General features: G+C 71.1%; 7 protein-coding genes across 9 annotated transcripts; 4 read left to right on the forward strand and 3 right to left on the reverse strand.

Annotated features, from left to right (window-relative positions):
- Positions 1 to 94: 94 nt before the first annotated feature.
- Positions 95 to 1,912, forward strand: OGG1 (8-oxoguanine DNA glycosylase). The gene is made up of 7 exons (XM_052777633.1): positions 95 to 241; positions 329 to 606; positions 685 to 864; positions 943 to 1,121; positions 1,192 to 1,333; positions 1,418 to 1,467; positions 1,555 to 1,912. The coding sequence occupies exons 1-7, from the start codon at positions 132 to 134 to the stop codon at positions 1,657 to 1,659; spliced, it is 1,044 nt and encodes a 347-aa protein (XP_052633593.1). The 5' UTR covers positions 95 to 131; the 3' UTR covers positions 1,660 to 1,912.
- On the reverse strand, positions 1,869 to 6,406 carry CAMK1 (calcium/calmodulin dependent protein kinase I). 2 transcript variants are annotated; one of them, XM_052777628.1, is made up of 12 exons: positions 5,750 to 6,406; positions 5,095 to 5,208; positions 4,143 to 4,274; positions 3,824 to 3,898; positions 3,612 to 3,750; positions 3,386 to 3,512; positions 3,214 to 3,289; positions 3,007 to 3,119; positions 2,807 to 2,885; positions 2,610 to 2,697; positions 2,382 to 2,508; positions 1,869 to 2,304 (listed from the first exon to the last, which is right to left on the reverse strand). In XM_052777628.1, the coding sequence occupies exons 1-12, from the start codon at positions 6,109 to 6,111 to the stop codon at positions 2,249 to 2,251; spliced, it is 1,488 nt and encodes a 495-aa protein (XP_052633588.1). In that variant the 5' UTR covers positions 6,112 to 6,406; the 3' UTR covers positions 1,869 to 2,248. The 2 variants fall into 2 exon arrangements, with proteins under 2 accessions (XP_052633588.1, XP_052633589.1); XM_052777629.1 differs by lacking the exon at positions 5,750 to 6,406 and adding an exon at positions 5,599 to 5,728.
- A 40-nt stretch (positions 6,407 to 6,446) lies between these two features.
- TADA3 (transcriptional adaptor 3) lies at positions 6,447 to 9,120 on the reverse strand. The gene is given in 9 exon segments (XM_052777631.1): positions 6,447 to 6,618; positions 6,620 to 6,782; positions 6,867 to 7,052; positions 7,187 to 7,296; positions 7,421 to 7,524; positions 7,694 to 7,835; positions 8,029 to 8,134; positions 8,304 to 8,554; positions 8,678 to 9,120. Coding segments are annotated over 9 exon segments (1,299 nt in total). The 5' UTR covers positions 8,885 to 9,120; the 3' UTR covers positions 6,447 to 6,588.
- Positions 9,121 to 9,349: 229 nt separating this feature from the next.
- On the forward strand, positions 9,350 to 16,175 carry LOC128136356 (tubulin tyrosine ligase 3-like). The gene is made up of 16 exons (XM_052775738.1): positions 9,350 to 9,660; positions 9,917 to 10,035; positions 10,442 to 10,553; positions 10,634 to 10,729; positions 10,859 to 11,029; positions 12,536 to 12,679; positions 12,769 to 12,867; positions 12,955 to 13,140; positions 13,279 to 13,407; positions 13,497 to 13,611; positions 13,743 to 13,850; positions 14,133 to 14,301; positions 14,334 to 14,524; positions 14,596 to 14,842; positions 14,924 to 15,359; positions 15,438 to 16,175. The coding sequence occupies exons 1-16, from the start codon at positions 9,658 to 9,660 to the stop codon at positions 16,158 to 16,160; spliced, it is 3,048 nt and encodes a 1,015-aa protein (XP_052631698.1). The 5' UTR covers positions 9,350 to 9,657; the 3' UTR covers positions 16,161 to 16,175.
- Positions 16,176 to 16,522: 347 nt separating this feature from the next.
- Positions 16,523 to 18,475, reverse strand: RPUSD3 (RNA pseudouridine synthase D3). Of its 2 annotated transcripts, none has more exons than XM_052777635.1 (9): positions 18,408 to 18,475; positions 17,916 to 17,983; positions 17,788 to 17,832; positions 17,610 to 17,706; positions 17,407 to 17,532; positions 17,250 to 17,334; positions 17,055 to 17,181; positions 16,828 to 16,967; positions 16,523 to 16,747 (listed from the first exon to the last, which is right to left on the reverse strand). In XM_052777635.1, the coding sequence occupies exons 1-9, from the start codon at positions 18,452 to 18,454 to the stop codon at positions 16,538 to 16,540; spliced, it is 945 nt and encodes a 314-aa protein (XP_052633595.1). In that variant the 5' UTR covers positions 18,455 to 18,475; the 3' UTR covers positions 16,523 to 16,537. The 2 variants fall into 2 exon arrangements, with proteins under 2 accessions (XP_052633595.1, XP_052633596.1); XM_052777636.1 differs by having other exon boundaries at positions 17,407 to 17,514; positions 18,408 to 18,473.
- Positions 18,476 to 18,496: 21 nt separating this feature from the next.
- JAGN1 (jagunal homolog 1) lies at positions 18,497 to 19,670 on the forward strand. The gene is made up of 3 exons (XM_052777637.1): positions 18,497 to 18,613; positions 18,862 to 18,959; positions 19,069 to 19,670. Exons 2-3 carry the CDS (start codon positions 18,871 to 18,873, stop codon positions 19,529 to 19,531), a joined length of 552 nt encoding a protein of 183 aa, XP_052633597.1. The 5' UTR covers positions 18,497 to 18,613; positions 18,862 to 18,870; the 3' UTR covers positions 19,532 to 19,670.
- Positions 19,671 to 19,692: 22 nt separating this feature from the next.
- IL17RE (interleukin 17 receptor E) lies at positions 19,693 to 24,153 on the forward strand. The gene is made up of 16 exons (XM_052777618.1): positions 19,693 to 20,024; positions 20,115 to 20,130; positions 20,330 to 20,491; positions 20,591 to 20,697; positions 20,770 to 20,893; positions 20,968 to 21,107; positions 21,184 to 21,252; positions 21,365 to 21,431; positions 21,514 to 21,701; positions 21,877 to 21,924; positions 22,029 to 22,074; positions 22,186 to 22,334; positions 22,407 to 22,475; positions 22,558 to 22,609; positions 22,689 to 22,790; positions 23,005 to 24,153. Exons 1-16 carry the CDS (start codon positions 19,926 to 19,928, stop codon positions 23,610 to 23,612), a joined length of 2,046 nt encoding a protein of 681 aa, XP_052633578.1. The 5' UTR covers positions 19,693 to 19,925; the 3' UTR covers positions 23,613 to 24,153.
- The last annotated feature ends 69 nt before the right edge of the window (positions 24,154 to 24,222 follow it).

Consider the following 24,222-nt stretch of genomic DNA (forward strand, 5'->3'; position numbering starts at 1 on the left):
TGGGGGTCCTGCGGCAGCTCTGGGGGCAGAGGGGAGTTTTGGGGTGGCGCGGCGGAGGTAGGCGGTGCCTGACACCCCACCCCTCCCCCGCGTGTCCCCGGGGCAGGGGGAGGCAGCCCCCCGCGGCCGCCATGAAGCTGCGGGACGCCCCGGCCGCCTGCCCGTCCCTCTGGCGCTGCCTGCCCTGCCCGCCGGCCGAGCTGCGCCTGGACCTGGTGCTGTCGTCGGGACAGACGTTCCGGTGAGGCGGCCCCGGGGGTCCCGGTCCCGCGTCCCGCGGCCGGGTGGGTCGGGTCAGCCCCGGCCCCGACGTCCCCGTGTGCGGCAGGTGGTGGGAGAGCAGCCCGGGGGCCTGGACGGGCGTGCTGGGGGGACGAGTCTGGACGCTGAGGCAGGAGCGGGACCGGCTCTGGTACACGGTGTACGGCGACGAGGACGACGACGACGACCGCGACGGGCGTCCCGCTGAGGCGGCGAAGCCGGACGGTGCCGAGACGGACCGGGTCCTGCGCGACTACTTCCAGCTGGACGTGGGGCTGCCGGCCCTGTACCGCGCCTGGGGGGCGGCCGACCCCCTCTTCCGTAAGGTGGCCGATGACTTCCCAGGTGAGGCGGCCCCGTGGCCCCACGGGGGACGGCCGCGGCACCCGCCCGGCATCCCCCCTCACCGCGTCCCGCCGGCAGGGGTGCGGGTGCTGCGGCAGGACCCCGTTGAGTGCCTCCTCTCCTTCATCTGCACCTCCAACAACCACATCTCCCGCATCACCGCCATGATAGAGCGCCTCTGCCGGGCCTTCGGCCGACGCCTCTGCCGCCTCGACGCCCGGCCCTTCCACGCTTTTCCCTCCCTCTCGGCGCTCACAGGTCCGCCACCACCCCACCATCGCCGCCTCCCCCACTGTCCCCCCACCCACGTCCCCACACTGTCGTCCCGCTCCGCAGGCGCTGACACCGAGGCCCGGCTGCGGGCGCTGGGCTTCGGGTACCGGGCCAAGTTCATCAGCGGGAGCGCACGGGCCATCGCCGAGGGCCTTGGTGCCGAGGGGCTGCACCAGCTGCGCACCGTGCCCTATGCCGAGGCCAGGAGGGTGCTGTGCGCCCTGCCCGGCGTGGGTGCCAAGGTGGGTGCCGGGACAGGGAGACGGGGAGCGGGGGCCGGCGGCGGGGGCTGACGGTGCTGCCCGGCGGCAGGTTGCCGACTGCGTCTGCCTGATGGCCCTGGACAAGGCGGAGGCAGTGCCGGTGGACACCCACGTCTGGCGCATTGCGCGGCAGCGTTACAGCACGGCGCTGGGCGGCAGGAGCCTGACCGCCCGGGCCCACCAGGAGATCGGTGAGGGCAGGGCTGGGCCCTGACGTGGGACCCACGGGGATTGGGACGGTGGTCCCAGTGCTGGCGCTCATCCTCTCTCCGCAGGCGACTTCTTCCGGGGGCTGTGGGGCCCCCGTGCTGGCTGGGCGCAGGCAGTGAGTACCCCCGTCCCAGGCACCCCAGGGCCCACCCCTCGCCACCCACCCCCGTTGTGCCCACTCCATCATCTCTCCCCACGCCAGGTCCTCTTCTGCGCCGACCTCCACCAGGGCCAGCAGCCAGCCGGCAGCCGGGATCGGGCTGGGGGGGGCCGAGGCAAGGGCAGCCATGAGGAAGAGCCCCCCTAGGGCCACCCCAGGAGGGACAGAGCCCCCGGGTCAGCGGCTGCGGGGGGGATCGCTGCGCCTGCTCCCAGCCTGGGATGCGCAGGGGTGTGGGCAGCTGCCTGTCCCCTGCCCACTGGGTGCTCGGGAGGAGCTGCTGCCCTGGGCAGTGAGGCTGGGGGGGTCAGGGCTGTGTCCAGCCCCCGCCCAGGGTAGAGCCGAGCCAAGCGGCGTTGGCCTCTTGCCTTTATTACAAGCAATAAAATAGAAACATCCATTTGGAAAATTCTCCTTAAACATGCGGGGGGGGGCGGACGGACAGTGCCAGGGCAGGCGTGGGGAGGAAGGAGGGGGTGTGGGAGGGGGCCTGGGACGCCGCCCTGAGCTGGGGGGGTCCTGGGGGCTGCCCCTGCCCCGACACAGCTCTGCTGCGAGCCTGCGGTGGGGGGCAGCCCCACACACCCAGGGTGAGCAGGGCAGCGTGCCCCCACACCGTCCCCTCCCTGGCTCCAGCACTGCAGGGCCCCCCACCCCACGCTGTGTCCATGGGAGGGCTGGATGCCCCCCGGCCCCCTCCACAGCCCCCCCAGGATGCGGCCATGTGGGGCCGTGGTCAGTATGGTGGGAGGCGCTGAGCTCTGCTCGCGGGCAGGCACCCACAGTCCGACCCTGCGGGGAGAAGCGGGGTGAGAGCCTGGCGGCAGCCCCAGGGCCTGCGGGATGGGGATGGGGGGGTCGGGGCTCACCGTTGCTGGTGCCCCCCGCCAGCCGCTCGCTGGGGCTGGTGGGAGTCGTCTGCCCGGGGCCCTCCTGGCTGGTTCCCAGCTGCAGTTTCCGCATGTGTCTCACCACCGCCGTGGCGTTGAAGGCTTGCTGCCAACCCCACAGCGTCCGTCATCTGGCACAGGGGGCCCCCCTGTACACACACCCCCCCCCGACAACCCCCACATCCCCCCCCGGCATCCCCTGCTCACCTTCCACTTGCTCTTTGCAAAATTCTTCTTGATCTGCTCGCTCACCGACTGGTGGATGTTCTTGTCCAGGGCTGTGTCCCCAGCAATCCTGGGGCAGGAGGGGGGGGGGGTCAGCGGGGGCCCACCATGCCCCATGGCTGCCATGGAGTGAGTTGGGGGGGGGGGGGGGAGCAGAGAGTGGCAGGTCCCCGCCTTACCAGGGATGCTGCAGGGCTTGCTCGCAGGTGAAGCGCTTGCCGGGGTCCTTCTCCATCAGGTGCTGGATGAAGTCCTTGGCTGGGACGGGGCACGGAGCAGCCGTCAGCGCCTGTGCCTGCCACCACCCCCCCAGCTACCGCAACACTGTGCCGGCATCCCAGCCCCCAGCACCCCGGTGAGGGGGGGGGTCCCGGCTCACCCGAGTCTGAGATGTCGTCCCAGTAGGGCGAGTCAAACTCGTACTCGGCCCGCAGGATCTGCTCGAAGAGCTTGGCGTCGTTCTCGTCGTAGAAAGGGGGGTAACCACAAAGCCTGGGGGGGCGGCGGGGAGGGGGACGCTGGCCCCGGGTGGCCCCAGGGGGCCGGACCCCCGTGGAGGGGAGGGGGCGGGAGGGGGGGTACGTACAGAATGTAGGCGATGACCCCGATGGACCAGCAATCCACTGCCTTGCTGTAGGGCTTCTGCGCCAGCACCTCGGGGGCTGGGGGGGACGGCAGGGGTGAGGGGGGCCCCCAACCCCCAGGGAGGGACCCCAACCCCACACCCAGGGTGGTGACAGCCCGTGGCAGGCGCTCACCCACGTAGCCGGGGGTGCCGCAGGCTGTGGACATGACGCTGCCACAACCCTCGATCTTCGACAGCCCAAAGTCACTGATCATGATCTTGGAGTCCTCATCCAGGCTGTAATAGAGCAGGTTCTCGGGCTGCGGGGATGGGGGGGGTCAGGGAGGGGTGACGCGGGGGTCCCCTCCCTGCCACCGCGACGGGGGGCTGTGTGTGTCCCCCCCCCCGCCACCGCTCACCTTCAGGTCACGATGGACGATGCCCATGTCGTGCAGGTACTTGACGGCGTCGAGGATCTGCCGGATCAGGGCGCTGGCGTCCCGCTCGGTGTAGAAGCCCTTCTCCACGATGCGGTCGAAGAGTTCCCCCCCCGAGACCCTGCGGGGTTGGGCAAGCACCGGTCAGCACGGCCCCCCCCCGAGCCCCTCTGGACCCCCCCGACGTCACTCACAGCTGCATGATGAGGTAGAGGTGGGTGCTGCTCTCATAGATGTCATCCAAGGCCACGATGTTGGGGTGCTTGATCCTGGGTGGGGGGGAGGTGTGGCAGGGTGAGGGGGCTTCCAGCTGCCCCCCACCCCGGCCCCCACCGGACAGGGAGCAGCCAGGCTCAGCCCCACGGGGCATCATGTGCTGCCGGCTATTTTGGGCGCTGCCGATAACACCCAGTGATGGGTGCTGGCAGCGGGGAGCCATGCCGATTGCTGGGGGTGGGGGGGGTGGGGGGCCGCAGAGTGGGACCCCCACCCTGGCGCTGGGACAGCCCCTACTTGTGGAGGACGGCGATCTCATTCTCGATGCTGGTCTCCTTCCCCTCCAGCGCCTTCTTGGCGATGCACTTGATGGCCACCAGCTTCCGCGTCGCCTTCTCCTCTGCCAGGACCACCTCGGAGAAGGCCCCCCTGGGGGGGGGGCATGAGGGGTGAGCGGGGCAGGGGGTGCCACTGGCCGGAGCCACCGCTGCCACCATGCCACGATTGCCATGGTGACGGGCAGAAAGTCCAGCTATTTATAGGAGAAAAGTGAGCAGGAGCCATCCGCCAGGACGGCCGGACATGGGCCCTGCCGGGGATGGAGCGCCCGGCATCCCTTGGCCCTCCTGGCGCGGCTGCACTGTCCCTTTATCAGGCAGGATAAAGCCATGGTGCTGCCGGCAGCCAGAGCTGAGCCATGCCAGGGCTGAGCCCCCGGGTGGGTTTCAGCAGCCCCGTGCCGTGCCATCCAGGGCAAGCAGGGCCAACCGTGCCCTGCGCCGGGAGGTGTGCGGGGGCCACCTGAAGGCCAAGGTGCCCGGCAGGAGCCGGGACAGAGCCGTCGGCGGTGCCCAGGTGGGGCAGGTGGCGGGCAGCCTGATTGCGCCCCACCGGGCCCTAAGCCTTGCCGTAATTAACCTGCTAATCCAGCCTAAGAGCCTTACGGTGCTTTGGGCACCGCCGGGCACCCCTCTGCCAGCCGGGGGACCACCACCGCGCATCCTCGGCATGGCTGCCGGCACAGGGAACCGGCCAGCGGCAGAGGGAGGTGGCAGGCAGGGCAGGCAGCACCGCAAACCCCTGCCCGTACCCAGCGGCGCAGGGCCTCGTGTGCCAGCCCAGCCTTGGGCCAATATTTGAGCTGGCGCGGTTCCACACAGCGGATTTGGCAAAGCCGGAGGGGTCAGATCCGGCACCGCGAGTGGGTTGTCACTGGTGTCCCGTCCCCCTCCCGCCGCCTGTGACTCACGTGCCCAGGACCTCACGGAAGTCGTAGATGCGCCGAATGTCCTCGGTCCTCTTCTTCCAGCTGGGCCCATCCTGCCCCAGCGGCATGGTGCCCTGTGGGGCCACCCACTCCCACCTGTGACACGAGTGGGGACAAGACGTTGGCGTGCTGGAGCAGAGTGGGGGGGGTGGCGTCCAAGATGCCATAGGGATGTTGGGATGTGTGTGGGGGGAGTGACGGGGGTACCAAGGGGACGTGATCGGTGGTTGTCATCATGGGGTGATGGGAACAAGCTCTGTGCCTTTGCTCCAGCCCCACGGCCAGCCCCTCCCCACCACGCGCGGAACTCCTGGCGTGGGGTGCCCCCACGGGGGACTACACGCTGTGCCCCTCCCGTTGCCCGCCCGCCCCGCGCCTGCCCTATGAGGCGGGCGCGGGGCGGGCGGGCGGGCAACGGGAGGGGCAGAAGCATACGCGTGGGTGCTTGGGGGGGGTCCCCACTCACGCCTCCCCCACGCGTGTCACCTGGTACAGCCGCGCCGGGCAGGACACGCGTGGCGACAGGGCTGCGTACCCCGTGGCGGTGCCCCCACCCACTCCCCCCACCTCCACCTCCACCGCCGTCAGCTGGGCTCTCGCGTGGGCACCGGCTCCGCGCGTGGGGCCCCGCCCTTACCGACGGCGCTGCGGCGGCCCCGGCCCCGCGCCGAGCAGCGGCGGCTCCTCCCGGCGGCGGCAGCGGCCGACGCTGACGTCACGGGGAGGGGCGTGGCCTCGCCCAACCGCCGCCAATGGGAGGGCGGTGGGCGGAGCAGGCCGCCGTCGGGCGGGGCGGGGCAGGCATCTAGCGCGGGGATGCGAGCGCGGTCTCTTGGGCGGACACGCGTGGGGTACACCCCAACAGCGGGCTGCGGGACAGCCCCCGCCCCCCCACACCCCCCACCGCTCTGCCCCACGGCGTCCCCGAGGCCACCACACCATCGCCTGCACCGGGCTGCCTTTATTGCCCGCGCACGGCAGCGGAAACCAGCAGTACATGGGAGAGCCCGGCCGCCGCCCCCCCCCCCCCACCCCGGGTGGGGGCCGGGATCCCGCCCCCGGGGCCGTGGGGAGGGACAGGGAACCGTGGGAGCCACACTGCAGCAACCACTACATCCGCCCCCTGCAGTGGCCTGGCTGATGTCACCCTCCCAGAATAACTGGGGGATCGCAGCGGGGGGGGGGAGTGGAGGCAGGAGCGGAAGCCGCTGGCCGGGGGGGGCCATTCTCCACAGGGTCCCCAGACTGGGTCAGTGACAGCCCCGTGCAGTGAGGGGACAGCAGCCGGGACGCGTCACCCGGGTGGGAAGGCTGAGCAGGCCCAGGGTGTGTGGGGGGGCTGCGACACCCCCGTCCCACACCAGCAGGGTGAGCGCAGGCAGGGTGCGGGCATGCCGGCAACCTGTGGGTGACAGGGGCACAGCCGCCACCCCCGGCTGCTGAGGTCCACGGCAGAGGGGGGGTCCTCGGCCCCCGCTACCCGTCCAGCAGCTTGAGGATGCTCTCCCCGCTCCTTCAGGGTCTTCCAGGCCTGGTCCTTCTCCTTCTTGGTGGGCGTGCGCTTCTTCTGCCGGGCGGCCATGATCTTGCGGAAGGCGTCCATCACCTCATTGTCGGCCATGCGGACACGCTGCCGCAGCTCCTGCCGGTGCAGCTCCTCCTTGGCCAGCCTGGGGCGGGGAGGGGACATACACGGGGGTGTCAGTCCCCGCCGGGCAGCCCGCTGCCCGCAACACCTCCCTGCCCGCTCTCACCGCAGCAGCTCATGCTTCTTGGCGCGGTTGTGCGCGCTGAGGGCCTTCAGCTCGGCCTGCCTCTTGCGCAGCTCGGCCAGCACCTCGTCCTCCGAGTCCTCGGCCGGCCGGTCCTCCGACTCCAGCAGGCCCTGGGCCACCAGCTCCTCCTTGATCCGCCCCTCCAGCGACTTGGTGTGGGGGACGCTGCCGGGACGGAGAGCGGCTGCTGCCCACCACAAGCCCTTTTCTTCCTGCAACTTGCTGGGGCAGGGAAGGCACCAGCACATTCGGCGTACCCACGGGCAGCACCAAGCTCCGGGGCCACCTTAGCTGCTCACCTGAAGGGCTTGTTCTGGCTGCGGGGAGATGTGCCAGCACCATCAGCTCCCGAGTCCTTGCCGGCGATCTCAGGGATGGGGGAGTCCTCAACGGGGGAAATGATGTTCTCCTAGCGAGCGGAGCGCGAGGGAAGGGTCACCGCGCCAGGCCGTGGCACTGCTGCCCCACCGAGCCAGGCCACGGCCCGGCCCCACGGAGCGAGGCTGTGGCACAGCCCCACGGAGCCCCCTCACCTCCACGAGGGCCTGCAGGAGACGCTGCGTCAGGGGCCCGAAGGGACACCCATCCTCTGGCTGCTCGTGCTGGGCCTCCGATTTCTTCAGCAGGGCATCAACGTCTGGGCGGAAGCAGGAGGGGGAACAAAACAACCCCAAACACGCAGAGGTGAGCAGCGGAGCAGGGCAGCCTCTACCCCGAGGGTGCAGGGCGAGGGGCCAGGGCTCAGCTCCGCTGGGCGCGGGTGCTCACAGCCCCTCTGGGCAAAGGCAGGTGGGGGACAAGGGCACCTTTGGTGTCCAGCTCGGTCAGCGGCCCCAGGACGCCTTTTTTCTTGTCGGCAGCTGCCGCCGCCCGGGCTCCATCCTTCTGCTCCTCCAGCAGGTCCTCCTGGGCCCAGCGCTGGGAGTAATGCTTCCCCAGGGGCGGGATCTGCAAGAGCAGGGCTCAGCACAGCTCCCGGAGCCCTCCCTGCCTCGCCTCCCAGCACCACGGCATCATCCCCAGGCAGGATCACTCACTATGAGGCACAGGAGGGGACAGAGTGGCCGAGGGCCGGGAGGGAACGGGGAGAGAGGGTTGGGGATGGGCTCAGGAGGCAGCGGGTGGGATCGGGAGTTTTCACCTTGTAATGCTCGGCCTCATCCTCCGGTGGCTTGAGCAGCTCCTCCAGGACTCTGACCTCCTCGTTGGTGAGATCAGCACAGTACGGCTCCACTGATGCCCAGAACCTGCGAGGATGGATGAACTGTGAGGGAGAGCTGCAGGGGAGCCCGTGGGAGCTGACACCCCCCCCATTCTCTCTAGGGCACCTCTTCCCTCGGGCTGGAGGCAGCCCTCGCGCCAGGTGCTCCAAGGAAGGAGACAGATGATCCCAACGCCCACCCAACACCCACGCACCTGTTTGGAGCATCATTTTTGGGAATGCGGGGCACGTCAATGGGATCATCCTGGAACTCGTATTCCTGGATCTTGGGCTGCAGGTTCTTGGACTTGGGCCGGCCAGGGCCGGGCCCGGTCCCGTGGCCGCCTTTGCCCTCCAGCTTCTGCTTCTTGGGCTTCCCGTGCTTGACAGAGGTGCCCACATCGTGGTCCTTGCTCAGCTTCAGGAACCGCCGATCACCCTTCTTGTCCTGCCAGTCCGTCAGGATCTGGAAGAGAGCGATGCTCCATCAGGTCCCGCACCTGGCGCTGCGCAGGGGCAGACCGGAGGCAGCCCCCTCGGCGGGAAGGAGCGGGACGGTGAGCCACCCCTACGGCTGCGGTCCCAGCACCTGGGTCTCGGCCTCCAGGACACGGAGGCGGCGGCTGGCGGAGGAAAGCAGCGTCTCCAGCTCCAGCTGCAGCGTGTCCAGCTCCTCGATGCCAATGCCATCGTCCTCCGAGCGGGCCAGCACGGCCGTGTACCGGGGGCACACCTTCACGTGGTCCACCGACTTGAAGTCGTGGAACTGCAGCGGGCAGTCCTTCAGCTCGCTCATGGCGGCGGGGACCGGGCACCGGGGGGCACCGGGGGGCACCGGGAACGGGGGGCGGCTATGGGGGAACCGAGAGGGGTACGGGGTGCTATGGGGGAACCGGGGATAGGGGAAGGTGAAAGGGAGCGGAGCGGGGGGGCTACGGGGAGCCGGGGGGCACCGGGACGCTGAGGGGAACCGGGGGCGGGATCAGTGGGGAGCTGAGGGGAACCGGGGGAAGCGGATCACCGCGGCGCTGAGGGGAACAAGGCGGGGGGCGGCATCGGGGCGCTAAGGGACACCGGGGGCTCTGCACCGGGGCGCTGGGGAGGCCGCGGGAGGCCCGCGGGGGGCCGGCGGGGCGGGGGAAGCGCCGCGGGGCCGGGCCGGGCCTAGACCGCTCGCCCTTTCCGGCCCCCGTCGGCGGCGGACGCCCCGCCCCGCGCTCCCCCATTGGCCCAGGCACGCCCAGCGCCTGTCGCTCATTGGTCCGGCCCGCTCTCCATCGCCCTTCCCTAATATGGAAGTGATGACAGGAGCGTACCAAGCACGGCGGGGTGCCGGGGGGACCGTGCGAGATCTCGCCGCCGCCGCGGGCCGCCGCCGCCCCACGCGCTCTCCACCGCCGTCGTCTCCTCGCTCTGTGCCGCGGCGAGCCTTCGCCGCCGTCGCCTGAGCCCTCGGCTCGAGGCAGGAGCCTCCCATCTCCCCCCTCCCGCTGCAGTGGGAGGTCCCACGCATCCCGGAAGAGAGGACCGGCCACTTCCGCCTGCCGGGACCAGACTGTAGCCGCCACCATGGTAGGGCGGGGGGTGCCGGGCCGGGGGGGCGGCGGCGGGCGAGGATGAGGATGAGGGGACCGTGGCCGGGGGGGCGGCGGCGGCGGCGGCGGTTGGGGATCAGGGGGCCGGGGGGGCGGCGGCGGGCGAGGATGAGGATGAGGGGACCGTGGCCGGGAGGGCGGCGGCGGTTGGGGATGAGGGGGCCGGGGGCGACGGCGGCGGGGGTCAGGCGGCGGGACCCGGGCCCGGGGCTGACGCCGCTGTGTCCCCGCAGACCGCCACGCTGCGCCCGTACCTGAACGCGGTGCGCGCCACGCTGCAGGCCGCGCTGTGCCTGGAGAACTTCTCCTCGCAGGTGGTGGAGCGGCACAACAAGCCCGAGGTGGAAGTCAGGTACGGGGGCGAGGCGACGGCGGCGGGGCGGGTGGCGGGCACCGGTGAAGCCCTGCTCCGGCCGGGCTGCCTGCCCTGGGAGCTGCTGGCCGGTCCCTGCCGGTTCACTGGGCAGCCCGGGTGCAGCCGGGCAGGCCTCCGCACCCACCGGCTGCTGCCCCTTAGTCACCGGGCTGGTGCTGGCAGGGAGCCGAGGAACTGCAGGGAGGAGGGGGGATCCAGCTTGGGAGCAAGGGAGGATCGGCCGTGGGGATGGATGTTTCCAGGAGGCGGAAAGCATTCTGTAGCAGCGTGAAGCAAAAACTGCACCTCTGTGATCCCTGTGGCTCCCTGCTTGTGCACTCCCTGTCCCCGTTTCTGACCAGTAAATACTTCTGAGTCAGTCCTGCCCTTTCTCTGCTCACAGGAGCAGCAAAGAGCTGCTGTTGCAGCCCGTGATCATCAGCAGGAACGAGAAGGAGAAGGTCCTCATCGAGGGCTCCATTAACTCTGTGCGCGTCAGCATCGCGGTGAAGCAGGTGAGGTGGGGAGCGTGGGCAGCGGGCTGGCAGCTCACGCCTGGTGTGGGCGAAGCCTCACTTCCCTTTTGTCTCCCCAGGCTGATGAAATTGAGAAGATTTTGTGCCACAAATTCATGCGCTTCATGATGATGAGGGCCGAGAACTTCTTCATCCTGCGCAGGAAGCCTGTGGAGGTGAGATGGCAGAGCGGCTCCCGGCTCTGCTCCTGGCACTGGGGGGGGTCTCCAGTGCAGAACTGGGATGCAAGGCCGCGTGGTCAGTGGCCTGAGTGCTCGTCCCCAGGGCGCTTCTCTCTTCTCCAGGGCTACGACATCAGCTTCTTGATCACAAACTTCCACACGGAGCAGATGTACAAGCACAAGCTGGTGGACTTTGTTATCCACTTCATGGAGGAGATCGACAAGGAGATCAGTGAGATGAAGCTCTCTGTCAATGCCAGGGCCCGCATCGTGGCAGAGGAGTTCCTCAAGAACGTGAGGCTCTGAACCGGGAGGAGATGGGTCCCTTATTTTGGGAGCGGGTTCGTGGGGCTCAAAGCCAGCGTGGCCCTTGTGCCCAGAGCCCCCCCGTCCCATCTACGGGAACGGTTGGGTCGCTCTACCCGGGGATCCTCTCCAGGATGGGGGGGAGGATGCCCAGGGGTGTTTGTACCCACTTTGCTTGTGAAGTGCCAGCTTTAAGACCCCCAGAGCACACTCGGGGGCAGGCAGCAGTCACGGGGGACGTGGCCCTTTCGGTGGCTGCCGCGATGGGACGCGCAGTGCCCGGGAGAAGCTGAGCGTGGATCTCCGTGAGCGGTGGCTGCCCTCGGCCTCCCTCCCCGGTGACAGGGAAGGGTGGTCAGGGCTGGAGGAGCGCCCGCGGGCAGGGACTGATGGCCACTTGTCTTCTCCTCTCGCCTTTCAGTTTTAGGCCGTGGCGCAGGACCCCGTGGCTCCCCAACGCTTGTGCCCGCCGGGCACCGTGCCTGCGCCTGCTCCCGCTTCCCCCCCCACCCTCTGTGGACGGCCGGGCCGGGACCCCCCTGCCCCTCACCGGGCCAGGCGGCCGTGCTGGGAGCAGCCCCCGCTTGCGGCAGAGCGGCCCCGATCGCTGCCCCTGTCTCGTCTCGTTTTTTAAACGTTCTCGTTTGCTGTAACCGCCGCCTCCGCCTCCTCCCTCCCTCCCGTCGCACCGGCGGGACCTGCGGCACCGGCCGGGGAGGGGGGCGGGGCCTGGCGGGAGGGGGGCGGGGCCTGGCGGGGCACCGTGGCAACGGCAAACAGCGGGGGTGGGAAGGGCGGGCTCTGGGAGGGGGTACGGAAGGGTTTGAAGGGGAGCTGGGGGGGCACCGAGGGGCTTGGCGGGGGGGTCTCTGGGTGTGGGGCACGAAGGGGTTTGGGGGGGTGCAGGGGGGCTGTGAGGTTTCAGGAGGGGGCTGTAGGCAGGGGGATGTGGGCACGGGCTGGGGGCTGCAGGCGTGGCACCGGGGGTCCGGTGTTTGTCCTCGCTTTGGGGCTGTGGAGCCAGTGTGGTGGCTGGGTCTCGGGCTCTGCCGTCACAGCGGTGCTGGGGTTGGGGGGCTGCATCCCGCACTGGACCCCCACCTTGGGCCCCAGCGGGGCAAGGGGATGGGGGACACACTTGGCACCTGGGGGAGGGAGAGCCACCCGCAGCTCACCTCGCCCTCAGGCTGCCGTGGGATGGTGACACAGGGAGAGCAGCACCATGGGCACGCAGCCCCCCCGGCCAGGGGCAGCGCTCAGTTGGGGGAGCCACTGCTGGAGCAGGAGGGGGTCCCAGCTGTCCCCTGGCCTGCCAGGCTGGGGACGAGGGCACAGCGGGGGAGCGTGGCATCCCAGGGGGTGTGCAGCACAGCCAGGACACGCATGAGGCTCGGCGGGGCGGTGAACGCCATGTCAGGGACCCCCAGCTCAGTCAGGCAGAGGCAGGCAGGTAGGCGCTTTCTCCCCCTCCCTGCCCACCCCGTGGGGCTGGAGACGTGGGGCCGGCGGGGCTCAGCCCGGGCTGTCCTCGCAGGGCAGGCAGCACCCGCCACCACCGGCCACCGCAGCTGCCACCACCTCTCGCTCAACCCTGAGCGGCTCAAGAGGGCCAGGCTGCATGTGGAGAGGGCCATCAAGGTGAGGGGCCTGACTTCACAGCCCCCCAACATGCCGTTATTGCATGTATGGTTTGGGGGTGAGAGCTGAGCTTTAGGGTCCCTCCCCAGGAGAAGAAGATCTTCACAGTGCAGGGCCCCTACCCCGTCATCCGCCGCCTGCTGCGGGCCCGGGGTTGGGTGGAGAAGAAGTTCCCCTGCACGGGCAGGGTGGGCAGCCGGCCGGAGCAGCATCATGGCAGCCAGGAGAAGCAGCTGCAGGAGGAGGAGGAGGAGGGAGGTGATGGTGCTGAGGAGGAGGGAGGTGATGGTGCTGAGCAGGGGGGGGCAGTGCTGGACACCCAGCTGGGGTCAGCATGCTGTGGGGCTCAGCCTTCCCTGGGGACCCCAGAGCCCCTGGGCTCCCCACGGCCACCCGAGGAGGAGGAGGAGGAGGAGGAAGAGCCGTGGGATGAGGACCCCGATGGCATCCATGACCTCATGGTTAGCTGACAGGGCTAGGGTTGAGCTCTGCTGGGGCCCCCAGCACCCTTCCCCTGGGACCCCCAGGCACAGGGTACAGCCTGGGGCAGGGGTGGGATGGGGGCTCCGTGCCTCACCCTGGCCCCCTCCCTCCCGCAGTCCCGCCTGGTGCGGGACCAGGTGCCGTACTTCATCTGGACGAACCGCCATGGTGCCATCGACTGCCGGCTGCTGCGGCAGGACCAGGTGGTGAACCACTATGCCCGGGTGGGTGCCTTCACCACCAAGGTGGGAGCCTGGAGCCCCTGGGGCGGGGGGGAAACGACACAACAGGGGTGGGGGGAGTCCAGCAGGGGCTGCCACCCTTCTCTAAACAGGAGGGGCTGTGCCTCAACCTCCGAAACCTGCCCTGGTTCGACCAAGCTGACCCCGATGCCTTCTTCCCCCGGTGCTACCGGCTGGGGGCCGCGGATGAGCGGCAAGCCTTCATCGGTGAGCTTGGGGCTGGTATGACCCCCACAGGGCTGTTGCCCTCCCGTCCGCTGCCCCCCCCCCCGGTGCTCCTAGTCTCCCCGTGTCCTGTGCAGGACTGGGTGGGGACGATGCCCCCCTCCCCCTTGCAGAGGATTTCCACCTGACGGCAGCTCGCAGTCTGCTTAAAGTGGCCCTGGAGAGGGCTGGGGACACGCCAGCAGGGACAGAGCAGCCCCCAAAATCCAGCAAGGGGCCAGGTGAGTGCATGGGGCCAGGCATGGGTGGGGGGACAATGGGGAGTTCAGGGTCAGGGACATGTCTGGGGGCTGAGCCTCTGCTGGGGACTGTGGCTTGGGACCCCCCCCCCCCCACACACACACTCCCTCCCACCAGCTCACTTTATGGGTGCTCTGCCCCCCCAGCCACCCACCCCTATGCACCCAAAGCCACCCATCCCACAGGGAGGCTCTGTGCTTTGGCCCCGAGGGTGGCACAGCAGGTTCCCAGGAGCCATGTCCCTCACCCCATGCCATCCACAGCAGGGCCAGGGTCCCCCCTGTCCCCCCAGCTGGTGGAGGAGGCCCTGCAGGTCTGTAGGCAGCACCTGGGCAGCCTGGGGCACCAGGACATCGATGGGGACCCCCCGTCCCCCTGCATGACGGGTGCCAGCTGGGACCGCTTCCGACAGGACTACTACCGTGTGGTGCAGTGAGTGCCGAGCGGGATGGGGGGGATGACACCATGGTGGGGCTGGTGCTGAGCCCCCCGCATCCCCTCGCAGTGAGGGGGTCCGGTTTAGTGCTGAGCGGGGCACAGCAGGAGCAGTCCCGGGCCCTGCTGTGGCACCTGGGGGGGCGGCTGCCCCAGCTCGGCATGGAGGGCGACCGCAATGTCTGGATCCTCAAGCCCGGCGCCAAATCCCGCGGCAGGGGTAAGGCTGGGGGAAGCGGGGGGCACAGGCTCCCCACCGAGGAGGGGTCCCACCATCACCACGTCCCCCAGGCATCGTCTGCATGGCACGGCTGGAGGAGGTGCTGCGGCTGGCAGGGGTCTGCACGGCACCCTCGGCAGAGGTGGGCAAGTGGGTGGTGCAAAAGTACGTGGAGCGGCCGCTGCTCATCTTTGGCACCAAATTTGATGTCCGGCAATGGTTCCTGGTGACCGACTGGAACCCGCTGACCGTCTGGTTTTACCGCGAGAGCTACCTGCGCTTCTGCTCCCGGCCCTTCTCCCTGCGCCGCCTGGACCCGTGAGTGTCCCCTGTGCCGGACCCCGGTACCCCGGCACCCACTGGCACCCCACTGACCCAGCCCTGCTCTCCCCACCCCAGCGCCCGGCACCTCTGCAACGTCTCCATCCAGAAGCAGTACAGGCCGGCGCGGAGCTGGCACCCCCGGCTGCCCCTGGACCAGACCTGGTCCTGCCGACAGCTCCAGGCGTACCTGGCACAGGTGGGGCAGGCGGACGCCTGGCACCAGGTGATGGTTCCTGGCATGAAGGCGGCGGTGGTGGGCGCCCTGCGCAGTGCCCAGGACCTGGTGGGGTCCCGCAAGGGCAGCTTCGAGCTCTACGGGGCTGACTTTGTTTTTGGAGAGGATTGCCAGCCCTGGCTGCTGGAGATCAATGCCAGCCCCACCATGGCCCCCTCCTCGGCGGTGACCAGCCGGCTGTGTGCCGATGTCCAGCGGGACACCCTGCGTGTGGTAATCGACCGCAGGGATGACCCCACCTGCCCCACTGGCGCCTTCGAGCTCATCTACAAGGAGGTAGGCTGGGGGGGGCTGCAGGGCCAGCACCCCCCGCGGCACCCTGAGCCCCCACTCCCCTGCCATGTCCCTCTGCAGGCGGCCGTGCCCGTGCCTCTGTATGTGGGGCTGAAGCTGATGGTGGAAGGCTGCTCCCTGAGGAAGCCCCAGCCGGCACAGCACCGATCCCGGGGCAAGCCCCCCACTGCTGCGCCCTGTGCCCCCCAGCCCCCTGTGCACCCCAGCCCCTGGCGTAGAGCCACCCGAGTCCCCCAGCCAGGGGCAGGGTGGGGGGAGCCGGCTCCTCTGGAGCAATGGAGCCATCGCTGTCCCCCCGGCTCTGTTCCCCCAGCACCACTGCAGCCCCCGGGCTGCTATGCCGGGAGCCGGGGGCTGCCACAGCTCAGCCGCCTGCTCAGGCAGCCCCAGCCAGCTCTGCCCCAGCTTAGCATCCGTCCCCTGGGCAGGGCACCCGTCCCACCACCCTGGGGAGCCCCCGGCAGCCCCTGGGGACCCACAGGCTGGCCCCCCTCCTCCCCTCCTGCCAGGGTGCTGCGCCCACCCGGACTGGCACCCTGCGCCTGGACCCTGTGCCCCTGCCCGGGGCAGCCAAGCCCTGCTGTGGGGAGGAGGCACACGGCAGCTCCCCGGGGCGGGCAGAAGAGCTGTGACACTGAAGGACACCCAGGAGGGGACAGCACCCTGCCCCATCCAGCCGGGGCAACACGGCGGCACCCAGCTCCCCCTCACCCCAGCCAGACCCCAGCGCTGGGTGGGGGCACCCAGCCCACCCCCCGCAGGGGCTGCAAAACACGTCTGTGACAGGGAGCCTGCCTCTGCCCCTCTGTGTGCGGGAGGGCATGGGCATGGCCGCAGCTGCACCCGGGACAGGGCTGCGGGCAGGAACCGGGGCTGCCGTGGCAGCTCCTCGGCCGGGGGCAGAGAGTGGGCAGGAAAAGACACCTCCGCTCTTGCCTGCCTGCGGTTGCGCCTGCCAGACGTCGCCACCGCCATGGCTCCACCGCCACACGCCGGTGCTGGGAACCAGGTCAGGCACAGGGGCGGTGGCAGAGCTGCTGTCACCGGCTCCGCTTGGGGGGAGCTGGTGCCCCCAGCAATGCCGTGGGGACTGGGGGCACGGGTCCCGTGCGTGCCAAGGAAAGAAATGGGCTCTGAGCCACCCCGGCAGCAGGTAGGATTTAATGGGGTGGCAGAGGGGAGCGGGTTGCAGGGGGCTCCCGGTGCCCGGGCAGCCCCAAGCGGCGCAGGGTGCGCAGGAAGGGGGGGGGCAGGGGGGCACAGAGCGGGCCCTGGGGCAGCACCAGCTGCCGCAGGTGGAGGTGGAGCGGGAGGCGGTGGAGCTGCCGCGGGGAGATCCCCAGCCGGCACAGCAGCTCCTCGTCCAGCATCTGTAACACGGCAGAGGGGGCGGCTCAGCAGGGTCCCTGGGGGCTGTGCTGAGCCCCCAGCACCCACCCCAGCCACGTACCTGCGTGCGGGTCGGGGCAGCCTCGGGGGGCAGGAGGAATGGCACCCCCAGCACCCTGCCCACACGGGATGAATGCTTGTGGTCGCCCAGGGCCGGGCACAGCAGCAACGTCAGGTGCACCGGGAGCTGCTCCGGGAAGGCTGGGGAAGCACGGGGGGGCAGGGGTGGGACCGTGCTGGCAGTGGGGGTGGGGGGGGCACAGGGTGGGGTGTTGGGGGGCCGCTCACCTGTCCGGGGCTGGAGCTGGAGCAGGGCACAGCCCCCTGCGGCCCCCAGCACCCGGTAGTGCGTCAGGGTGCTCTTCACCTCCTTCCTGGCCAGGCTGCGGCGTCCTGGAGCCAACACCGGCACCACCTGCGGCAGCACAGCCTTCAGCCCCCCCACCTCGGGGCACCCCCCCCCAGCCCCCGGCACCCCCTTACCACGGTGGTGTCACCCTGCTGCTGCCAGCGCAGCCCGGCGCGGATCTCGCCCTCCGCCTCCGCTGGGACCCCCACGGTGACGGCGCTGTGGGGAGAGGGGGTGAGGAGGGGACAGGGCCCCCCCCTGTGCCGGCATGGCGGGGTCCCAGGGACTCACTGGTACGTGGTGGGGTACCGGCCTCTCCGACGGGCATCGGCAAAGAACCGCTGGAGCCGCTCGGTGGCGTGGTGGCAGCCGGACAGGAGGACGAGGCCGGAACACTCCCTGCGGGTCGTGGGAGCTCTGAGCCCCAGAGTGGGGTGGGGGGCTGGCACCCCCTAATCCTCCCCACCCCAGGGACACCCCCCCCCCAACCATACCTGGCGGGAGCCTTCACCACGTGGAGCTCAGCGGGGAGGCCCAGGCGTCGTCTCAGCGCCGGCAGCAGCAGCACCAGGCTCAGCTCCCCGGGGCGCCCTGGGGAGAGGGGGGGTTAGCGCCTGCTGGTGCTCCCCCCTCCCTAAGCCGGACCTCCCTGCCACCCCATCCCACACTCACCCAGGACGGGCAGGCCGGGGGGCTTGCTCAGCGCCAGCAGGGCTCCTGGTGAGGACACGGTTGGTCAGGATGCGGCCCACCCCCCCCGCCCCCAGCACACACACACGCTCCCCCCCCCCCCCAGGTACCTTCCCGGTGCACCACAGAAGCCTCCAGCAGCCCCAGCGTCTCCTCGGGGCCCAGCGGCCGCCCCCACCTGCAGGGGGTTGGAGTGGGTGGGAGGCACGCGTGGGACCCCAATCCCCCCGTGTGACACCCCCCCGTGGGACCCCCCCCTCCCCGGCCACCTCCCCTCGTGTCCCCACAGCCCCACGCGTTTCCCCAATTCTGATCCCACACCTACCGCCCCTCTCCCCCCAGCGTGTCCCTGCACCCACAGCCACGTCTGCCTGCACCCCCCCAGCCTCTCTGCGCTCACGCGCGTGCAACCCCACGCGTGTCCCCCACTCCCACACGCACCCCACAACCTCTGGGCTCACCCCCATCCCGTGTGCACCCCCATCTGCCACCACAGCCCCCCGCGCACCCACGGGCGCCCACCCCCCACGTACACACGCGCGCGCGCGCGCCCGCCCCACACCCGCGCGCCCCCCGTTCCCCCCCCCCCCCCCCCCGCTGACCCCGCGGCGCGCCCCAGCACGCGCGCGGCGGTGCCCCCGCCCGCCATGGCGGTACTGCGCCTGCGCGAAGGCGGGGCCGAGGCGGGGGGGGCACCCCGTCACGGCCATAGAGCCGAGCCTCCGGGCGCGCAGAGCGGCCACCCGGGCGTTCAGAGCCGGCGGCCGTGGCCATAGATAGGCGGAAGAGTGGGTAGAGCGTCCCGCTGGTAGGTAGGGTGCGGCGGGCCGGGCCGGCGGGGAGGGGGTCCCGGGGGTGTCACCTGCGGGGGTGCCCGGGGGGCTGTGCCGGGGGGTCGGGCGGGGGCAGGGCAGTCACGGGAAGGGGGTCCCGGGGCTGTCACGGGGGCCTGTCCCTGGGAGGAGGGGGTCCCCGGGGGGCTGGAGCCTGCGGCTGCGGGCGGTGCCCGGGAGAGCGGGGGGGGGGCCGCTCCCGCCTCACGCTGTGCCTCCCCAGGGTAGCACTATGGCCTCCCGCGGGGGTCCCCGCGCCACCGGCACCGACGGCAGCGACTTCCAACACCGGGAGCGCGTGGCCTCGCACTACCAGATGAGGTGGGTGTCCCGCTGCTGCGGGGACCCGGCGGCCTCCCCCAGGGCTCCCGGTGGGGGCCGGGCCGCGTCCCCCCGGCAGGCCCTGACGGCCCCGCGCTCTCTCCCCCAGTGTGGCCCTCAAGTCGGAGATCAAGAAGCTGATCTACACGCATGTGGGCATCTGGCTGCTGCTGCTGGCCCAGATGTGCGTGGGGCACCTCAAGCTGCTGCCCCACGACCAGGTGGCCATGCCCTACCAGTGGGAGTACCCCTACCTGCTCAGCATCCTGCCCTCCCTCCTGGGCCTCCTCTCCTTCCCCCGCAACAACATCAGCTACCTGGTGCTCTCCATGATCAGCACCGGCCTCTTCTCTGTGGCTCCCCTCATTTATGGGGCCATGGAGATGTTCCCCATGGCGCAGCAGCTCTATCGTCACGGCAAAGCTTACCGCTTCATCTTTGGTTTCTCTGCTGTCTCTGTCATGTACCTGGTGGTGGTGGTTGCCGCCCAGGTGCACGGCTGGCAGCTCTACTACAGCAAGAAGCTGCTGGACTCCTGGTTCACCAGCACGCAAGAGAAGAAGAAGAAATGAGCGGGGACGGGTGGGGTCTGCGAGGGCTGGAGCTCCGTAGCCGGGCCCCGTGGGGCGGCGCTGGCGCAGCTCCGGTGGGTGGGTGGGTGGGGGTCCACGGGGACCAACCTGTGTGTCTGAGCCACGCCATGGCTCTGGGCACACATGGGGGGGGGGGGGGGGGCGGGGAGGCGGCTCCCGGGCCGTGGAGGGTCCCCACCACCGCCCCCCCCCTCCTCTGCGTGTTGCTCTATGGAAATAAAACACCGTCCACGCTCCCACGCGTGTCTGCGCCGCAGGAAGCGCCGCCTGGCAGCGGGGCGGGGGGAGAGAGCGGCGGGGCCGCACGTGCCGGCGGAGGAATGCGGCGGGGCCAGCCCTGGGCGGGGCGGGGAGCGGCGGCGGCTCCTCGGCCATGGGGCGCCCGGTGTTGCTCGCCGTTGCCGCCGCGCTGCTGCTGGTGCTGCCCGGGGCCGGGGCCGCCGTCACCCGCCTCCGGGTCTCCGCCAACTTCGTGAGCACCGAGGGGGGGGCCGGGGGAGGCGGGGGGGAGGGGGGGGAGCGGCGGGCGGCACCGCGCTCACCCCCGTCTCTTTGCTTACAGGAGTGCCGGGCCACCGGTGAGTAGCGGCGGGGTCGGGATCGGGGCCGGGCTACGAGCTCCGGGGCTTCCCCCTGCCCGCGGCTACCGGGTCCTGGAGGGCGGCGGGGCTCCCGGTCTCCGGGGTTTCCCCCTTCCCCGGGGCTCCCGGTGCCGGCGGTAGGCGGGACCCCCGGCGCACGGCAGCCCCTCTCTGCTCTTTCTCCCTCCCCCGCCAGCCGACAGCACGCTGAGCCGCCCCCGCTGCCACCGGCCGGCCCGGCCCGGGCCCGGGCCCCCGCTGAAGCCGCCCGCCCTGGCGCTGAGCAGGGCCCGGCTGTGCCTGCCCTCGCAGCCCTGCCAGCCCTGCCTGCGGGTGCGCCTGGCCCTCCCCGCCGCAGGTACGGGCAGGGGTGGCTGGGCCGGGCACCTGGACTGGGGGGGAAAGGGGGCGACTCGTCCTCCCACCCGTGTCAGCACCCCACGCCGGTTTCTCGCAGAGCTCGGTGGTGTCCGTGGGCTGCAGCTCAACTTCCTGGAGCTGGGTTCCAACCGGGCCGGCTGGCTGCAGGTGTGGCGACGGCACCGGGCGCCCGGCAGCTCGCTGGTGAGTCCGGGGTGCATCGCGGGGCCGGACGCCGGGGTGGCACATCCCGCTCATCCACTCCGTTCCCTGCAGTGGCAGGTGCGGTTCGACTGCTTCCCGGCGGAGAGCGGGCGGCAGGTCCTCGTCTCCCTCCACACCATCCCTGACCGAGGCTTGGCCCTCAGCCGCAGCCGCCTGGTTGTCGCCGAGCCGCCCGGTGAGGCTGGGAGGGATCCCGGGGGGCGTGCGGGGGGACGCCGGCACCGGCTGACCGTCCTACCTGCTCCACAGGGCCCGTCTTCACCCATGCCTGGGTCCCGGAGGCACGGGCCATTGAGGTGTGGGTGCCCGAGGGCCCTGCCCTGATGGTGCGGCTGTGCCACCAGTTGGCCCTGGAGTGCGAGGAGCTGCCCCGGCCCTTCCACCAGCAGGTAATGGCTCCTTTCGTCCCCTCCCCGGGCTGTCCGCCACGCTCCCCCCCAGGTGACGCTGCCTCTGTGCCCGCAGGTGCTGGTGCTGGGGGGCCGCCGCATCTCCCTGCCGTACGAGTTCCTGGTGCCCTGCCTGTGCATCGAGGTGCGTCGCCCTCCCCTGCGGCCACCGGGCCCTTCTCTCTGCCCGTGTGGCGCGGGCGGGCAGGTGGGGTGGGGGCACATCCTGCCCTGACCGCCCTGCTCTGCTCCCCCAGGCCTCCTACCCCCACCACGACAGCCCGCGCAGCAAGCGCTGCCCCTTCCGCGACCAGCCTGACGCCTGTGAGTGCCCGCGGGGTGGGGAGCCGGGTCCCAGGGGTGCCCCCCAGCCGTCCCCCCAGCCCGCTGACACGGTGTCCCGCAGACGGCCCCGAGCTGTGGTCCTCGGTGCGCTTCCACGACTACAGCGCCAGCAGCAAGGACCAGATGGCGATGGTGCTGAGCGCCAGCTGCCCCCTGCACCCCCGGGCCACCCTGTGCTGGAGGGAGGCGGCGGCCGAGACTGCGCCCTGCCACGATGTCCCCAACTCCACGGCCAGTGAAGAGGAGCAGGTGAAGGGTCCCGGTCTGGGGGTACCACAGGGCGCCAGCCTGGAGTGGTGCGGGGCTGTGCCCCTGATTGGGGCACCCACCGGACCCCAAGGTCCCACAAGGGCGGCGGGTGGGCACTGGGGTGCCCGTGGGCTGTGTGGGTCGGGGACAGTGACGTGCTCTATGCCCGTTCCAGGCATACACGCTGGACAAGGTGGACGTGCACCCCCAGCTCTGCTTCCGGGTAAGCCCCCGTGGGTGGGTGGGCGCTGCCTGGGAAGGGGCTGGGGGGCAGCGGTGGGTGATGGCAGTTCACCTAGCCCCTCCACTGATCCCCGTTCCCCCCAGTTCTCCTACGGGAACAGCAGCCACGTGGAGTGTCCGCACCGGCCAGGTGAGCCCCACAGGTGGGGGGCACCCCTGGGCTGACCACAGCCCTGCTGTGGGGTCCCTCGCACCCCTCATGCCCTCGGGTGTCCCGCAAGCCCCCCCCCCCTCTCCACAGAGACCGCCTGGAACGTCTCGGTGAGCGTCCAGGGGCTGCAGCTGCACCTGCACCTCACCTCCAGCGTCCCTGCAGCCTTCAGCGCAGCCCTCTGCCAGCGCCGTGGCAGGCAGTGCGAGCCCGAGGCCCCCTTCTACACCGTCACACGGGTGAGTGTCACGGGCCTGGGGGGGGACATGGCGGGGACCGACCCACGCTGACCTTGGCCTTGTGCTTTGCAGCCCGAGGGCTCTGCCCCAGGGGAGCTGGCGCTGCTGTTGCCGGTGCATGTCCTGGGCAGCTGCGTGCTGGTAAGGTGACCCCTGCGTCGGCACCCGCACTGTGGGGGGGGACACACCAACCTGCCCCCCCCTCACCCCGCCTCTTCCCCAGGTGTGGCGCTCGGACGTGCACTTCGCTCGGAAGCAGCTGCTCTGTCCCGACGGTGAGTGGGGGGTCCCGGGGGGGGTCGTGGGGGGCGGTGGGGGTGGGCAGACACCCCCCCCTCACTGCCCCTCTCCCAGTCTCACGCAGGCACTTTGGGCTGCTGGGGCTGGCGCTGGCGCTGGGGCTGGTGGTGACCGTGCTGCTCTTCAACTGCCGTGGTGCTTGGAGGCCAGCCGACGGTGAGGGACACCCTGGGGGGCTATGGGGTGGGGGTGCGGTGCCCACGGTGGCCGTGGGGCTAGGGTGCCAGGGGGTGCTGGCTCCCTGGGCTGCAGAGGGTCCTGGGGCAGTATGGTGGATACTTGGATGCCCTTGGGGGATGCCAGGGTGTCCCCGGGGAATGCCAGAGGGGCTTGGGGTAGGGCTGTCACTGCTGTCCTCTCCGTCCCACAGGTGCCCCAGGCGGACGCCCCGTGCTGCTGCTGTACTCGCCGGACTCAGAGGAGCACCTGGGGCTGGTGTGCGCCCTGGCCGAACGGCTGCGTACGGGGCTGGGCTGCGACGTGCGCCTGGACCTGTGGGAAGCAGGTGGCGTGGGGCAGGCGGGTGCCCTGCCCTGGCTCTATGCCCAGCGGGGCCGCGTGGGCCGCCAGCGTGGCACCGTCCTCCTCCTCTGGAGCCGGGGCAGCGCCCGGCTCTTTCGCCGGTGGCGGGTTGGGGCAGCCGGCGGGACCCCCGGAGACGCCCACGACATCTTTGGGGCGGCCATGGCCTGCCTATATGGGGAGCTGGGGTCTGCGGGCTGCAGTGGCGGCTGGGTGCTGGCCTACTTCAGCCGGCTCTGCAGCCCCCGCGATGTGCCCAGGCCCCTCCGGCCCCTGCCCACCTACCGCCTGCCCCAACAGCTGCCCGGGCTGCTGGGTGCCCTGCGGGGCAGCCCCCCGGCCCCCCACCGCTGCCACCGAGGCAGGGTGGGGGGGCTCCTGCACCGGCTGCTGGAGGTGGGGGCCGGGGAGGGCAGCCCCCCGCCCCAGCCCCCGGGGGCGGCTGCTGGCACCTGAGCGCCCACGCTGGGGGCTGAGCTGGGCATTGCTGTGGGGCCGGCGGGGCTGGGTGCAGCCCCCCCCCGGTGAGGGCAGGGGCCCATCATGGAGGCGCAGGGCTCGGCTGAGCGTGCTGACTGCGGCGGCAGGAGGGGCGCCCGTGGGTGCCCTGGGCAGGAGCCGTGGGTGCCGCACCGCAGGGGCCCGAGTGGGGCTGGCCCCCGGCCGCAGGATGTGCTGTGGGGGGCCGGGGCGAGCGTCCCGCCGGGTCCCTGGGGCCGGGAGCGGAGGTGCTGTCCCGGGCAGGGACAGCTTTATTTCCACGCAGGGACTTGCTCCAGACCAGAGACGGGACCCGGGGAAGCCCCTCGAGATGGCACAGCGGGGCGAGGGGCCAGGGCGGCGCTGGAAGAAGCCGGGCAGTGGGGGGGGGTCTCCCTGCCCTGCCTGGGGCACGGGGGGGCCGGGTGCTGTGCACAGCCCGGCCCTGCTCCTCGCTGCCGCGCTGCCAGCGGGACCTTGTCTGGGATGGGAGCAATAAAGGCACCGTTTCACGCTGCCCCGCCGTCCGTATGGTGTGCCGGGGCTCGACCCTGCAGCATATGGGGAGGGGGGGCAAGAGGACGCA

Source organism: Harpia harpyja, chromosome Z (genome assembly GCF_026419915.1).
Source record: "Harpia harpyja isolate bHarHar1 chromosome Z, bHarHar1 primary haplotype, whole genome shotgun sequence".
Lineage (NCBI taxonomy): Eukaryota > Metazoa > Chordata > Aves > Accipitriformes > Accipitridae > Harpia > Harpia harpyja.

What these genes read in the sequence shown, in the direction of transcription:
- OGG1 (XM_052777633.1), top strand. Translation starts at nt 132, where the DNA reads ATGAAGCTGCGGGACGCCCCGGCCGCCTGCCCGTCCCTCTGGCGCTGC. An exon ending in TCGTCGGGACAGACGTTCCG is followed by an intron (nt 242 to 328) that starts GTGAGGCGGCCC and finishes CGTGTGCGGCAG; the next exon opens with GTGGTGGGAGAGCAGCCCGG. An exon ending in CCGGGCCCACCAGGAGATCG is followed by an intron (nt 1,334 to 1,417) that starts GTGAGGGCAGGG and finishes CTCTCTCCGCAG; the next exon opens with GCGACTTCTTCCGGGGGCTG.
- CAMK1 (XM_052777628.1), bottom strand. Translation starts at nt 6,111, where the DNA reads ATGTACTGCTGGTTTCCGCTGCCGTGCGCGGGCAATAAAGGCAGCCCG. An exon ending in GGGGTCATCGCCTACATTCT is followed by an intron (nt 3,120 to 3,213) that starts GTACGTACCCCC and finishes CCGCCCCCCCAG; the next exon opens with GCTTTGTGGTTACCCCCCTT. An exon ending in GGCGGGGGGCACCAGCAACG is followed by an intron (nt 2,305 to 2,381) that starts GTGAGCCCCGAC and finishes TTCTCCCCGCAG; the next exon opens with GGTCGGACTGTGGGTGCCTG.
- LOC128136356 (XM_052775738.1), top strand. An exon ending in ATGTGGAGAGGGCCATCAAG is followed by an intron (nt 12,680 to 12,768) that starts GTGAGGGGCCTG and finishes GTCCCTCCCCAG; the next exon opens with GAGAAGAAGATCTTCACAGT. An exon ending in ATGGCATCCATGACCTCATG is followed by an intron (nt 13,141 to 13,278) that starts GTTAGCTGACAG and finishes TCCCTCCCGCAG; the next exon opens with TCCCGCCTGGTGCGGGACCA.
- RPUSD3 (XM_052777635.1), bottom strand. Translation starts at nt 18,454, where the DNA reads ATGGCGGGCGGGGGCACCGCCGCGCGCGTGCTGGGGCGCGCCGCGGG. An exon ending in CGGTACCCCACCACGTACCA is followed by an intron (nt 17,335 to 17,406) that starts GTGAGTCCCTGG and finishes CTCTCCCCACAG; the next exon opens with CGCCGTCACCGTGGGGGTCC. An exon ending in CTGCCCCGACCCGCACGCAG is followed by an intron (nt 16,748 to 16,827) that starts GTACGTGGCTGG and finishes GCCGTGTTACAG; the next exon opens with ATGCTGGACGAGGAGCTGCT.
- JAGN1 (XM_052777637.1), top strand. Translation starts at nt 18,871, where the DNA reads ATGGCCTCCCGCGGGGGTCCCCGCGCCACCGGCACCGACGGCAGCGAC. An exon ending in GCCTCGCACTACCAGATGAG is followed by an intron (nt 18,960 to 19,068) that starts GTGGGTGTCCCG and finishes TCTCTCCCCCAG; the next exon opens with TGTGGCCCTCAAGTCGGAGA.
- IL17RE (XM_052777618.1), top strand. Translation starts at nt 19,926, where the DNA reads ATGGGGCGCCCGGTGTTGCTCGCCGTTGCCGCCGCGCTGCTGCTGGTG. An exon ending in GGTTGTCGCCGAGCCGCCCG is followed by an intron (nt 20,894 to 20,967) that starts GTGAGGCTGGGA and finishes CCTGCTCCACAG; the next exon opens with GGCCCGTCTTCACCCATGCC. An exon ending in GCAGCTGCTCTGTCCCGACG is followed by an intron (nt 22,610 to 22,688) that starts GTGAGTGGGGGG and finishes CCCCTCTCCCAG; the next exon opens with TCTCACGCAGGCACTTTGGG.